Below are 15,801 nucleotides of genomic sequence, written 5' to 3' on the forward strand. Positions count from 1 at the left end.
AAAATTTTTTTTAAGACTGTAAAAAAAAACTGTAAAAAAAAAAAAAAAACGCAAAACGCAAATCGCGGCAAAAACGCGGCAAAAAACCTGCTCAAAAACGTGGCAAGCATGAAAAAAAAACCTCCAAAAACGCTCAAAAGCAACATGCATAGGTGTGAGTCGAGCCTTAAGCAATTTTTCAGTAAAAGTTACTTTTTGTGCTCAATATAACCTGAGTCATTTACTGTGGTATTTACACTCCACTACTACCAGGTGTGCCAGTGGGGTTGAGTCTGTTCTTGGGGTTGAAGAGGCAGAGTGGGGAACCAACAATATTCAAACGGCTCCTGTGGGGGATAGCACTACATTAGGTATAGGGCTTAGGGTTGAATATTAGTGTTAGGGGTTAATATTACGGTTGGGGGTTACTATTAGGGGTTAATATTAGGGTTTAATATTAGGGTTAGGGGTTGGGAAAAGTTTTTTTTTTTTAATTTATTAATTTTCATTTAATTATTGCATTTGAGTAGAAAAGCACACTAAAATCCGAAATCAAGCATTTTCCCAAACATTTCTATGGATCAGAAAGTACTTAACCACTTCAGCCCCGGAAGGATTTTCCCCCTTAATGACCAGACCATTTTTGCAATAAGACACTGCGTCGCTTTAACTGACAATTGCACAGTCGTGCGGAACTGTACCCAAACAAAATTGATGTCCTTTTTTTCCCACAAATAGAGCTTTCTTTTGGTGGTATTTGATCACCTCTGTGGTTTTTATTTTTTGCGCTATAAACAACAAAAGATTGACAATTTTGGAAAAAAAAAAAACATTTTTTTTTTTACTTTCTGCTATAACACATACCCCAAAAAAATATATAAAAAAACTAATTTCTTCATCAGTTTAGGCCAATATGTATTCTTCTACATATTTTTGGTAAAGAAAAATCGTACTAGGAATATATTGATTGGTTTGCGCAAAAGTTATCGCGTCTCCAAACTATGGGATAGATTTAGGGACTTTTATTTATTTTTTATAGTTTTTACTGGTAATGGCGGCGATCCGCGATTTTTAGCGGGACTGTGACATTGCGGCGGACAAATCTAGCCCCAAATGACACTTTTTGGGGACCAGTGACATTATTACATTGATCAGTGCTATGAAAATACCTTGATCAATGTATAAACAAGACTGGCAGGGAAGGGGTTAACACTAGGGGGCGATCAAGGGGTTAAATATGTTCCCTCACTGTGTTCTAACTGTGGGGGGGTTTACTGGGACATGATAGAGATCGCTGTTCCCTATCACTGGGAACAGCAAATTTCTGAGATGTCCTCTGTGAGAACAGGGATCCTCTTTGTTTACAATGGCAGATCCCCGCTCTGCCTTTCTGTACAGGGATCATGGGCTGCACGCACGCCCGCAATCTCACACGCACTGACCGATGTACGGGTACGTCGGTTGGCGCAGGAGAGCCGACCTGCCGCAGGATAAGTGCGGCGGCTGGTCGGCAAGTAGTTAAAAAAATGCACCAATCAGCCCGATTCGAGCTACAAATAAAGCTTCAGATGTTTTGGACCCTCAGGCGTTTGGCTGCAGGCGACTTGCAGCGCAGATGTGAACGAACTCCATAGAGAATAATTGATTTTTTTTCTCCTCCAGCGGTTTGGAGCGTCAAGCTAGAAAACACTGAGATGTGAAGGGGGCTTATGCCCAGTACACACGATGAGATTATCGAACGATCATGATCCGTTTTTTGTTTTTTTTTGCATGCTAATCTCAGATCGAATCTGATGAGTTTACTAAAGTCACGAAAATTCCCGTACAACAGAAAAAAAAAATTGAAAGTGATGTCATGTGTTGTAATACATTTGTATTGCATTTTCAAACTATAGCTGTAAATCTGGCATCGTACGAAAAAAATGTTAATGCATGTCCGATAGAATACTATTGGATGAACTGTCATGATCGGCTCTCGAAAGCGCTGTACTAACGATCCGATTATCGTACGATCGATTCAAAAGCGGTATTTTCCGTGTGATATTCTGATCGTGTGTACGGAGCATCAGGGTTTAATTATTATTATATACAATTTATTTAGTGCCAACAGTTTGCACAGCGCTTTACAACACGAGGGCAGACAGTACAGTTACAATACAATTCAATACAGGAAGGATGTAATAGTACTTTATTACTGGAATATTGGGGATAAACAACAATTGAGGGGTGACTCAGCAAACTGTTGCCGTTATTACTGTATTCTCACCTATGGGTGGACTGAAGACCTGTCAGCAGAGAAATACATTGGCTGCCTCCAGGAAATGCTACTTTCCTGGCTCTCACACACTGTGCAGGCTCGGAGCTGAAGACAGCCAGCAGTTAATATTCCCTCTAGCGAGATGAATGGAGCTCCAGGCGCCACGCCCCTCCCTCCACACACCTCATGCCCCGCCCTTCGCCTCACACACACCTCCCAGATCCGCCCCTCCCCTCCTCCCCAGCGTGGAGCGCGCACGTCGGCGTGCCTCAGAGCGTGTGCCCGCACTGCCCCATCGCGTGGTCTTCCTTGGCTTCCATATTGCAGCGGTATAAGGTCGGGAGGGCCGCCCGGTGACTGAGCAGAGCCAGCGCCCGCCGTCTAGGCCGCAGCCCTTCGAGTGCAGAGAGAAGTGAGAGAGAAGCGCCCGCCCGGGGTGGTGGGACATGGCCACTCAGGTAGAGGCTCCGCTCATGCCACCGCCCCTGCAGCAACCAGCAGCGGCACCGGACTCGGACGGGGGCAAGCAGGAGCTGGGACCGGACGGAGACGAAGGGCTGGGACGCAGGGAGTTCGTGGAAGCTCCTCCGCCCAAGGTGAACCCCTGGATAAAGAGCATTGGAGGGGTGAATGGACAACACCCGGCAGGTGAGTGCAGCAATGGCTGGAGGGGGAGGAGGGGGGGGGACATAGGGGTCCGCCATGAGGAGGGGCCTGATACACGAGCTGATCAGCTGGTATGGTGCCTTCACCCTCCCTGAGAGAGAGAGGACCTCTTGTGTGGCTGCTGACCATATCGGGGCTGTACACATGAGCGTTGGCTTCTAGGTGGGTGAAATGCGTCAGTGTTGCGTTTTAATCAGACCTCGGCGCTGGTCAGGCATGCTCTTGGAACACATGGCTCTTGTACCTTTATTACAGGTACACCGGCAGCACATGGAGGTGATGTGGGTAGGTGCATGTGTACAGCAGCCCGAGGGTGTGTTTCTGGTAAATCTGGTTACTTCTGTTACAATCAGACTTTGCGCTCCCTCCCCCACCTTTTTCATATTCCTTCTGCAGATCTTCCCAGCAGCCTCTGGACCTGGGATGTCATCACGGGTCGCCGGGGGTCTTCGCTGTGCCAGAGGCGGGACTCTCGGGGGTCTTCGCTGTGCCAGAGGCGGGACTCTCGGGGGTCTTCGCTGTGCCAGAGGCGGGACTCTCGGGGGTCTTCGCTGTGCCAGAGGCGGGACTCTCGGGGGCCCTATGATCTTTCCCCTCAGATGTGGATCATGTGCCCCTATCAGAGAGGGGGAGAAGTGGTAATCCCACCCCTCAATATACAGAGGGAGGAGCGATCACAGGGTGACAAGGCTGCTGAGAATTGGCTACAGGAGAGAGTGTTGTCACCCTGTGAAGGAAGGATTGTGGACTGGCAGAGTCTCCAGGGATTTTAGACTGCCCTTATAAACAAAGTCTGCACATTTATAATCTAGTTTTTCACCTTTTTAAGTGACCCTGTGACTGGCATACAGAAATCTGACCCAGCAGCTCCAGTATAAGTAGGTTCCATGGGTTTTCCAGCAGGCGGTGAGTAAATTGTTCCTGCTGCTCCCTGACACTTCCACGTGTGTCGAACATAGACTACATGGTGTAGCGACTGCTGGGAGAGACTACAGCACCCAGCTGGGGGGGTGATGTGCTATCGTCTCCAACACCCTGTTGGGTCAAATAGGCAGCTGTTCAAAATATCAAGGATCAACCTGTTTATACTCGGTGCTGCTGACTTAGGTTTGTGTGCCAGTGACGGGGTCACTTTAAATGGAAATATCAGATTTCAAATGGGATAAATAAAACTCACTACACATATACATTTTACAATCTCCTTCACATCTGCCAACAACTTATGTAGTAGTACATGGGTCAGCCTGACTGGAAAGATCATGTAGGCCCTCAATTTTGCTATATCTGAGGCTTACTATACACATTACAATCTGACCATACAATCAAGTTTAGATCTACCAGTGCTATGTAATATGAGGGCCTACCAGGCAGGCCTTTGCACTACATACTTGCTGGAAGGGCTCCCTAGGAGATTGTACAGTCTGTGAGTGGTATAGTTAGAACTTGTCTGGAGTGCCTCTAACTATACTTAAACCTGCTTCCTCCCCCCATTCTAAGCCTATTCTAACCACCTTGTAGAGAAAAGATGTCTATACCTACCTATTCTGAGGGTGCTCCAGTCACATGATTGGTTTCAGCCCCAGCCCCAGTGTAGAGAGTCAGCTGACAAAGAATGCTTCATAGTAAGTCTGAGTGACATCACTGCCCAGCGATCTCTCCTTTACACTGAAGCTGCTGCTGGGTGATCGTGTGACCGAAGCAATGCACCCTTAGTATAGGTAAATATACACCCCTTTCCTTTCACGGGTTAGGTAGAAGAGGCTTAGAATGGGGGTGGGAACAGGTTTAAGTATATTTAGGATTTGACTGAACCTCCACTTTAAAGTTGATTGTATGCTGACCCTAGGGTTTGGGCCTCTCTTAAATTGTTACCCTCTGGACAGGATCCTGGACTGATCCCCCATTTGATTTGGGTCAAGGCGGTAATGGGAGTCTCGTGTGACCTCTGGCTCCAGTTTTTTTGTGATGGAGTCAGTGCAGACCTGTATAATCGCTATGTGAGGTGTAATTGGTCATGTGTCCTCTTGTATCTCCAGTCAGTGCCAAAAACTACTTGCATTTGGCGTGAGGAACCCGAACGGGTGCTGATACAATGCAGCCCATTTTTATCTCTCAGAATGGGATTTCCATCAAATTTCGTTTGCTTTACCATCTGATTTTTGAATGAATGGACTTTAGTGAAGAGTTTTTTTTAAAGTCATACATTCCAGAAATGTTCCCTCCTACTCCTAATATTCTTGTCGCTGTGGTTAAAAATGAATATCAGCTTGACCCGCTAATGATTAGAAAAACGAAGAACGCTCTCACCAGGAAATGTAGAAAATTCTAGCAATGTATACCCAGTGTTGGGGGGGATGCAGTCTTCCTATCCTATAACATTTTCCAGATTTTCCAAAACCATATGAGGTCAAACCTGAACACTTTCAGTTTGTATGCAGGCAGGCCCTTGTACTCTATAGTTGAAAGAAAGTCGGACAAGAAATGTGTAGCCAGCTTTAGAGTGCAGGGGATCGTTTGCTCTGCATTGTACAGTGTGTGCCTACAGCCTGATAGGACGACCAGAAGTTGTATGGTGAGGTGTGTTGTCCTGCTGTGCCTGGATGGTGAGTAGTGGTGGTCTGTGTGCTCTGTGATTGGTGGTCTGCGTGTCCTGTGATTGGATGGTTAGTAGTCGTGGACGTCTGTGTCCTGTGATTGGATGGGTGGTAGTCCTGGTGTGATGAAACGGATTTGATGTCGCTATGACCTCTGGACTGTGTGCTGGAGGTACAGGGACTAGCATGGTGGTGCTGAGGAGGAGGGTCCTCCATGCTGACCGGTCACCTGCCCGATCCCCTTAATAGGCTTGTGACATGGTGTGTGTGTGTGGGGGGGAGGGGCGGGGTGTGCATTGGCTCAGTACACCCTGTGATGACACTGCAGTCTGGCCCGCTGGTGGGTGGAGGAGGGCTGCCTGGTCTGTAGATTGGAGTGGGGAGGAGGAGGGAGGCGGAGACTACTTGGCGGCTTGGGGGTTAATGGACGGTGCCGATCTATAGAACGTCCAGCCTTCCTGTAGCTCCGCCCCTACCCAGCATGCTCCGTGCAGACAGGCAACGTGGGTCTCTAGTTAGGCCTGGGCGCCGCTGTGCACGTTGTACGGCAGTGGCGGCCCGTCCATGTGTGATAAGACATGACGGTGTATAGAGGACGTACCTTCTTCCTCGCCATGTGCTGAGTGTCTTCCCTTCTCTCGGGGATGAGGAGGCCTTGGCGTGTCTCCACACTTCTCTGGCACGCCGCTCTGATGATATAAATAGTTTGCTCTGCTAAGCTAATCTCGGCCTAGAAGCGCCAATGAGACCTGCACGAGGCACACATCTCCGGAGACGGCTTCCTGGGGGGGGGGGGGGTGCAGGGTACGAGTGATCATTACAGCCCCCCCTCCCCCTTCACGCCATTATTCCCTGGGAGACCCATGATTGTGAGGGGGGGGGGGGTAGATGAGACTCTGGATTAAAGTCCAATAACCACAATCTCATGTTAGACTTCAGTCACACCTTTAGCGTTTCCTGAACACACACACAAGATCGCACCACGATGAAGCACACATGTCTGGTACTTGTGGTTCGTTGTAAGGACTCTTGTTTTATTATATATATATATATATATATTTTTAAAAAGGTTGTACTTCCTGTTCTGTGCACAGAGCTGTCCTTTACCTCCTTCTTTGGTGTGCTGAGGGGAGCTAGAGTTGCCACCTCATCCCTTTAAACCCAAACACATATGAATTACACAGGTTCTGAGGCGAATTTAATGCAGATAAGGCACCAAGTGAGTTTAATTACCACCTTTAGGGCCCTTTCACGCTGGAGCGGTTTGCATGCGCTATTGCGCTAATAGCGTCTGCAAACCGACCCGAAAGTGCCACTGCTGTCTCTCCAGTGTGAAAGCCCTCGGGGAAAAAATGGGGGAAAAAAAGTCCTGCTAGCAGCATCTTCGGAGCGGTGAAGGAGCGGAGTATATACCGCTCCTGCCCATTGAAATCAATGGGACAGCGTGGCTATACCGCCGGCAAAGCGCCTCTGCAGAGGTGCTTTGCGGTGGTTTTTAATCCTTTCTCGGCTGCTAGCGGGGGTAAAACCGCCCCGCTAGCGGCCGAATACCGACGGTAAAGCGCCGCTTACAATAGCGGCGCTTTACCGCCGACCCAGTGTGAGAGGGCCCTAATCTACAGAATCTGTAATTTTTGTTCAGGTTTAAAGGGATGAGCTAGCAACTCTATAGGGGCACCCATACGGGCTCCCTCCCAGGCCGGGCTGTGTGCATCCTTGGATACATAGTGTGGCCAGGGCATGCCCCTGCCCCCTCCTCACAGGATTTGACTGACAGCAGCAGAAGCCATAGGCTCTCCCTCTTCTGTGAGAATGGGAAGAGAGCAGCAGCACTGCAGACAGGACAGTGCATGGTCAGTGGAGGAGTCAGGTAGGTCTTAATGGAAAGGGGGGGGGGGGGGGGGCTTTTGCCTTAATGCAGAGAATGCATTAGGGTAAAAAAAAAACCCAGACCACAGCAAGTGGACATGCAGTTTTCAATACAAAGCTCAATAAGCTACTTTGGACCCTGGAATTAATGGGTTACCCTATGTGTTTTGGGGGAATAATGCATAAACACTTTCCAAACCACAATGTGATTTTGTGCTGCTTCTTGCAACACCTTGATGTAAATACAGTTTAAATGTCCTTTCAAAAGTCGTCTTATTAAAAAAAGATGTTCAGCTTTTGCAAAGGGGCCACCCCACTCCCTCACATTTACCTTGCCTCCTTATTTCCTCCTTTGCAGTCATTACCAAAAATTAGCAGTGTTGGTGACATCACTTTCTCGGTCACGTGATACTGATTGGGCAAACATCACCAGGCCACATGTACACTTATACCCACAGGCTCCGGATAACATCACTGCTGCCAACTGAGGAAGAAGTGCAGGCAAGGTGGGTATAAGTGTTTAGGTGGGGGGGGGGGGGTACTTTGCTTGGTTTAAGTAAGAATAAAATGTCTCAAAGCGGTAATCGACTGCCACCAAAAAGTAAATCGGGGCCCCTTGCAGGTGTAAGTCATAATGTACTAATATGCACCACATACTAACATATTATGATACTTACCCGCACATGGAACCCTCCAGCACAATGCTGTCACGGCTCCCTGGCACTTCTATCTTCGCCTGGTCTTCCTTCTGGGTTTTGGGGTCGGCTATATGAATGGCTGGGGCTGTGATGTCGTCACTCCTGCACATGCACGCAGGAACCCTGGTACAAAGCTCTGAAGGGACTGCCACGCATTCCGTAGCAGCATTGCTCTGAAGTCTGGGTGTGCTGTCCCTTCAGAGTGCACGCACCAGTGATGTCTCCAGCTGTATCCCATGTGAATATCTCCTAAACACCACATGTTTAGGAGATATTCACTTTACCTACAGGTAAGCTGCCTTATAGGCTTACCTGTAGGTACAAGTTAAAAAGTGGACTTTACTTCTACTTTAAAATCCATCACGTTAAAAGAAGTCTCTGGTGATTCTTCCAATTAGGACCTTTTTTTTTAGACATATCTTTTTATGGGGGTGACTGCTGCTTCCCAGTTGTGTTGCTGCGTTGTCACTGTCACACACACCTTGTGGTAAATATGCAGGCCTGGTCCAATCTCACCATCAGGATGCAATGTGCAGCAGACATGGAGCGAATGCATCTAGATAGGAACTGGCTGGAAGATATTCATATCTCCAGCGGTCTGGGTATTTAAAATCTTCACTCTACTCTCTTGGTGCATTGCTTCTGGCACAGACTAGATTGATTCTGATTGGTCAGCCTGGTCACATTGACAGTGCTGACCAATCAGAATCCATCTAATTGTTCCCAGTAGTTCTGAGGGAGAAGAACTGGGATTTCAAATCCCTGTAGTGGCTATGGGGGTGCTAACGGCTTGGCAACCCCAGAGGTGCGGAGGGGCGTCTGGTGTTTCACCTTTTTACATTTTTCCTGTAAAGGTGCACTAACCTTTTAAATATCTAATATAGCAGGGATATGCAATTAGCGGACTTCCAGCTGTTGCAAAACTACAAGTCCCATTATGCCTCTGCCTCTGGGTGTCATGCTTGTGGCTGTCAGTCTTGCTATGCCTCATGGGACTTGTAGTTCTGCAACATCTGGAGGTCCACTAATTGCATATCCCAGTTCTGTAGTTTAGATCTATTTGAACAGTGCTTCTTGGTTCAGCAGATCACCTATTGGTGCAACAGGAACATGCTGGAAACATGGGATCCATACATCTTTTATTTTAATATGCAGACTACAAGCAATGTGTTCCTGTTTCTCTTGCGGTATTGTATAGCCCAGTATGGATATTTTGCATCCCCAGGACAGCCCCATCTTTATTCAGGCATCATTCATGGTCAGCAGTCTCAAAGATGACTGTCATGTGAATCCTGGTACCTGTGCAGTTCTTAGCTGTGTTCACAATTGCCTAACAGATCAGCTTCCATTGATGTGTCTTGCCTTGTGACCTGCTGTAATGTTGATGTCTGGTCAGCACAGGAGGAGACTGAAAAATGCTTTCCTCTGCCTGCAGTAGACTGATTACGTCATCCCATCCTAGGCAGTCGCTTGCCTGGAGTGTCAGGACGCCACTTTTGACAATAAACAGTTGAGCTTTTATGAAAAAGACTGATGCTACACTCCAGAAATGTATCCATACAGACATGTAAAGTTGAAAAGGTTCACTTTAAACATAAGACAGAATGGTACTGAGTCAGGTGACTTGCTAGTAAAGAAAATACAGAGCCCCCAAAGTGTTACAAAATAACACCCTTAAACAATAGTGGCAGCTGTTCAGCTAAAGCTGCCAGAGTTCTACTTTGTTTACTTTTAGGTTGGGGGATTCTGGGAAAAGTAACATCTGACGTTGCACAAGATTTGGAGGCCTGCCTCTGTTGTACAGGACACGATAAGGTAGGAATGGTAAACGCCTGTCAGCTGCAGCTGGATAGGACCAATTAAAAGACAACTTTAGCCTCTTTAATGTTTTCATAGGACTTTGTGTTGGGATCCCTAAATACAACCTTTTAGGACTTTTTCTGCTTTTCTGTGCAATGAGATGTTAAACTGTACTTGGCTATGAGTCAAGTGTCGCCTGAATCGAATGATGGTGCAGACATCTGTAGGTGCTTTCACATCTGTTTGAGTACCCTATGATACCTGGAAATACTGGCTTCATCAATTACTGCTCGCCTTTACCCCCTTCCTGTGCTTCATGATTGGTTATTAAGGCTGCCTTTCTCTTTTATCCAGTCATACGGCAAAGTGAGGTGGAAAGTGAAGATCAGTAGTTCTCTATTCAAACACCCCAGGCTTTTATTTATGGGGTACTCTGGGAAGTTAGTGAGGAAATCATCACTGGGTGTTGTAATAGCATTCTGATGGCACTTGATACAGTAGTTACATATGTACAGAAGTGCTCTAAAGGGTTAGTTCACCTTTACCAAAAAAAATGCCTTTGCAGGTAAGGAACACCGGTAGATAAAAAAAACAAAAATGCAGCTTTAACCACTTGCCGACCGCCGCACGACTATATACGTCGGCAGAATGGCACGGGCAGGCAAAAGGACTTACATGTACGTCCTTGCCTGCCCGCGGGTGGGGGGTCCGATCGGACCCCCCCCCCGGTGCCTGCGGCGGTCGGCAAATGTCCCCCGGCGATCGGAGGTGAGGGGGAGGCCATCCATTCGTGGCCCCCCCCTCGCGATCGCTCCCAGCCAATGGGATCATTTCCCTGCCTCTGTATTGTACACAGAGGCAGAGGAAATGATGTCATCTCTCCTCGGCTCGGTATTTTCCGTTCCGGGCCGAGGAGAGAAGACTGAAATGTGAGTGCACCAACACACACACACACAGTAGAACATGCCAGGCACACAAATCACCCCGATCCCCCCCCCCCGATCGCCCCCCGATCCCCCCCCAATCACCCCCCTGTCACAAACTGACACCAAGCAGGTTTTTTTTTTTTTTTTTTTTTTTTTTTTTCTGATTACTGCATAGTGTCAGTTTGTGACAGTTAGTGTCAGGGCAGTGAGTGTTAGGCCCCCTGTAGGTCTAGGGTACCCCCCTAACCCCCCCTAATAAAGTTTTAACCCCTTGATCACCCCCTGTCACCAGTGTCGCTAAGCGATCATTTTTCTGATCGCTGTATTAGTGTCGCTGGTGACGCTAGTTAGTGAGGTAAATATTTAGGTTCGCCGTCAGCGTTTTATAGCGACAGGGACCCCCATATACTACCTAATAAATGTTTTAACCCCTTGATTGCCCCCTAGTTAACCCTTTCACCACTGATCACTGTATAACCGTTACGGGTGACGCTGGTTAGTTTGTTTATTTTTTATAGTGTCAGGGCACCCGCCGTTTATTACCGAATAAAGATTTAGCCCCCTGATCGCCCGGCGGTGATATGCGTCGCCCCAGGCAGCGTCAGATTAGCGCCAGTACTGCTAACACCCACGCACGCAGCATACGCCTCCCTTAGTGGTATAGTATCTGTACGGATCAATATCTGATCCGATCAGATCTATACTAGCGTCCCCAGCAGTTTAGGGTTCCCAAAAACACAGTGTTAGCGGGATCAGCCCAGATACCTGCTAGCACCTGCGTTTTGCCCCTCCGCCCGGCTCGGCCCAGCCCACCCAAGTGCAGTATCGATCGATCACGGTCACTTACAAAACACTAAACGCATAACTGCAGCGTTCGCAGAGTCAGGCCTGATCCCTGCGATCGCTAACAGTTTTTTTGGTAGCGTTTTGGTGAAATGGCAAGCACCAGCCCCAGGCAGCGTCAGGTTAGTGCCAGTAGCGCTAACACCCACGCACCGTACACCTCCCTTAGTGGTATAGTATCTGAACGCATCAATATCTGATCCGATCAGATCTATACTAGCGTCCCCAGCAGTTTAGGATTCCCAAAAACGCAGTGTTAGCGGGATCAGCCCAGATACCTGCTAGCACCTGCGTTTTGCCCCTCCGCCTGGCCCAGCCCAGCCCACCCAAGTGCAGTATCGATCGATCACTGTCACTTAAAAAAACACTAAACGCATAACTGCAGCGTTCGCAGAGTCAGGCCTGATCCCTGTGATCGCTAACAGTTTTTTTGGTAGCGTTTTGGTGAACTGGCAAGCACCAGCCCCAGGCAGCGTCAGGTTAGTGCCAGTAGCGCTAACACCCACGCACGCAGCATACACCTCCCTTAGTGGTATAGTATCTGAACTGATCAATATCTGATCAGATCTATACTAGCATCCCCAGCAGTTTAGGGTTCCCAAAAACGCAGTGTTAGTGGGATCAGCCCAGATACCTGCTAGCACCTGCGTTTTGTCCCTCCGCCCAGCCCACCCAAGTGCAGTATCGATCGATCACTGTCACTTACAAAACACTAAACGCATAACTGCAGCGTTCGCAGAGTCAGGCCTGATCCCTGCGATCGTTAACAGTTTTTTTGGTAGCGTTTTGGTGAACTGGCAAGCACCAGCGGCCTAGTACACCCCGGTCGTAGTCAAACCAGCACTGCAGTAACACTTGGTGACGTGGCGAGTCCCATAAGTGCAGTTCAAGCTGGTGAGGTGGCAAGCACAAGTAGTGTCCCGCTGCCACCAAGAAGACAAACACAGGCCCGTCGTGCCCATAGTGCCCTTCCTGCTGCATTCGCCAATCCTAATTGGGAACCCACCACTTCTGCAGCGCCCATACTTCCCCCATTCACATCCCCAACCAAATGCAGTCGGCTGCATGAGAGGCATTTTTATGTCCTCCCGAGTACCCCTACCCAACGAATCCCCCCAAAAAAGATGTTGTGTCTGCAGCAAGCGCGGATATAGGCGTGACACCCACTATTATTGTCCCTCCTGTCCTGACAATCCTGGTCTTTGCATTGGTGAATGTTTTGAACGCTACCATTCACTAGCTGAGTATTAGCGTAGGGTACAGCATTGCACAGACTAGGACACACTTTCACAGGGTCTCCCAAGATGCCATCGCATTTTGAGAGACCCGAACCTGGAACCGGTTACAGTTACAAAAGGTACAGTTACAAAAAAAGTGTAAAAAAAAAAAAACACAAACAAAAATATAAAATAAAAAATAATAGTTGTCGTTTTATTGTTCTCTCTCTATTCTCTCTCTCTCTATTCTCTCTATTGTTCTGCTCTTTTTTACTGTATTCTATTCTGCAATGTTTTATTGTTATTATGTTTTATCATGTTTGCTTTTCAGGTATGCAGTTTTTTATACTTTACCGTTTACTGTGCTTTATTGTTAGCCATATTTTTGTCTTCAGGTACAGCATTCACGACTTTGAGTGGTTATACCAGAATGATGCTTGCAGGTTTAGGTATCATCTTGGTATCATTCTTTTCAGCCAGCGGTCGGCTTTCATGTAAAAGCAATCCTAGCGGCTAATTAGCCTCTAGACTGCTTTTACAAGCAGAGAGAATGCCCCCCCCCCCCCCCCCCATCGTCTTCCGTGTTTTTCTCTGGCTCTCCTGTCTCAACAGGGAACCTGAGAATGCAGCCGGTGATTCAGCCAGCTGACCATAGAGCTGATCAGAGACGAGAGTGGCTCCAAACATCTCTATGGCCTAAGAAACCGGAAGCTACGAGCATTTTATGACTTAGATTTCGCCGGATGTAAATAGCGCCATTGGGAAATTGGGGAAGCATTTTATCACACCGATCTTGGTGTGGTCAGATGCTTTGAGGGCAGAGGAGAAATCTAGGGTCTAATAGACCCCAATTTTTTCAAAAAAGAGTACCTGTCACTACCTATTGCTATCATAGGGGATATTTACATTCCCTGAGATAACAGTAAAAATGATTAAAAAAAAAAAAAAATGAAAGGAACAGTTTTAAAATAAGATAAAAAAGCAAAAAAATAATAAAAAAAAAAAAAAAAAAAAAAAAAAAAAAGCACCCCTGTCCCCCCTGCTCTCGCGCTAAGGCGAACGCAAGCGTCGGTCTGGCGTCAAATGTAAACAGCAATTGCACCATGCATGTGAGGTATCACCGCGACGGTCAGATCGAGGGCAGTAATTTTAGCAGTAGACCTCCTCTGTAAATCTAAAGTGGTAACCTGTAAAGGCTTTTAAAGGCTTTTAAAAATGTATTTATTTTGTTGCCACTGCACGTTTGTGCGCAATTGTAAAGCATGTCATGTTTGGTATCCATGTACTCGGCCTAAGATCATCTTTTTTATTTCATCAAACATTTGGGCAATATAGTGTGTTTTAGTGCATTAAAATGTAAAAAAGTGTGTTTTTTTCCCCAAAAAATGCGTTTGAAAAATCGCTGCGCAAATACTGTGTGAAAAAAAAAAATTAAACACCCACCATTTTAATCTGTAGGGCATTTGCTTTAAAAAAATATATAATGTGTGGGGGTTCAAAGTAATTTTCTTGCAAAAAAAAATAATTTTTTCATGTAATCAAAAAGTGTCAGAAAGGGCTTTGTCTTCAAGTGGTTAGAAGAGTGGGTGATGTGTGACATAAGCTTCTAAATGTTGTGCATAAAATGCCAGGACAGTTCAAACCCCCCCCCCAAATGACCCCATTTTGGAAAGTAGACACCCCAAGCTATTTGCTGAGAGGCATGTCGAGTCCATGGAATATTTTATATTGTGACACAAGTTGCGGGAAAGAGACAAATTTTTTTTTTTTTTTTTTTTTTTTGCACAAAGTTGTCACTAAATGATATATTGCTCAAACATGCCATGGGAATATGTGAAATTACACCCCAAAATACATTCTGTTGCTTCTCCTGAGTACGGGGATACCACATGTGTGGGACTTTTTGGGAGCCTAGCCGCGTATGGGACCCCGAAAACCAAGCACCGCCTTCAGGCTTTCTAAGGGCGTAAATTTTTGATTTCACTCTTCACTGCCTATCACAGTCTCGGAGGCCATGGAATGCCCAGGTGGCACAAACCCCCCCCAAATGACCCCATTTTGGAAAGTAGACACCCCAAGCTATTTGATGAGAGGTATAGTGAGTATTTTGCAGACCTCACTTTTTGTCACAAAGTTTTGAAAATTAAAAAAAGAAAAAAAAAATTTTTTTTTTTGTCTTTCTTCATTTTCAAAAACAAATGAGAGCTGCAAAATACTCACCATGCCTCTCAGCAAATAGCTTGGGGTGTCTACTTTCCAAAATGGGGTCATTTGGGGGGGGTTTGTGCCACCTGGGCATTCCATGACCTCCGAAACTGTGATAGGCAGTGAAGAGTGAAATCAAAAATGTACACCCTTAGAAATCCTGAAGGCGGTGATTGGTTTTCGGGGTCCCGTACGCGGCTAGGCTCCTCAAAAGTCCCACACATGTGGTATCCCCATACTCAGGAGAAGCAGCAGAATGTATTTTGGGGTGCAATTCCACATATGCCCATGACCTGTGTGAGCAATATATCATTTAGTGACAACTTTGTGCAAAAAAAAAAAAAAAAAATAAATAAATTGTCACATTCCCGCAACTTGTGTCAAAATATAAAATATTCCATGGACTCAACATGCCTCTCAGCAAATAGCTTGGGGTGTCTACTTTCCAAAATGGGGTCATTTGGGGGGGGTTTGTGCCATCTGGGCATTTTATGGCCTTCAAAACTGTGATAGGTAGTGAGGAGTAAAATCAAAAATGTACGCCCTTAGAAATCCTGAAGGCAGTGATTGGTTTTCGGGGCCCCGTATGCGGCTAGGCTCCCAAAAAGTCCCACACATGTGGTATCCCCATACTCAGGAGAAGCAGCTAAATGTATTTTGGGGTGCAATTCCACATATGCCCATGGCCTGTGTGAGCAATATATCATTTAGTGACAACTTTTTGTAATTTTTTTTTTTTTTTTTTTG

General features: G+C 46.7%; 1 protein-coding gene across 3 annotated transcripts in view; it reads left to right on the forward strand.

The window, feature by feature from the left end:
- Positions 1-2,466: 2,466 nt before the first annotated feature.
- The window catches only part of LARP1 (La ribonucleoprotein 1, translational regulator), a 90,263-nt gene continuing 76,928 nt past the window's right edge, over positions 2,467-15,801 (forward strand). For 2 of the 3 annotated variants that reach the window (XM_073621151.1, XM_073621152.1), the window contains exon 1: positions 2,467-2,884. In XM_073621151.1, the coding sequence (XP_073477252.1) occupies positions 2,683-2,884 (202 nt within the window). In that variant the 5' untranslated portion in view covers positions 2,467-2,682. Of the gene's footprint in view, positions 2,885-6,466; positions 6,516-15,801 lie in introns of those variants that run through there. The other variant, XM_073621153.1, reaches the window with a different exon arrangement.

The sequence above is a fragment of the Aquarana catesbeiana genome, linkage group LG03, assembly GCF_042186555.1.
Source record: "Aquarana catesbeiana isolate 2022-GZ linkage group LG03, ASM4218655v1, whole genome shotgun sequence".
Classification (NCBI taxonomy): Eukaryota; Metazoa; Chordata; class Amphibia; order Anura; family Ranidae; genus Aquarana; species Aquarana catesbeiana.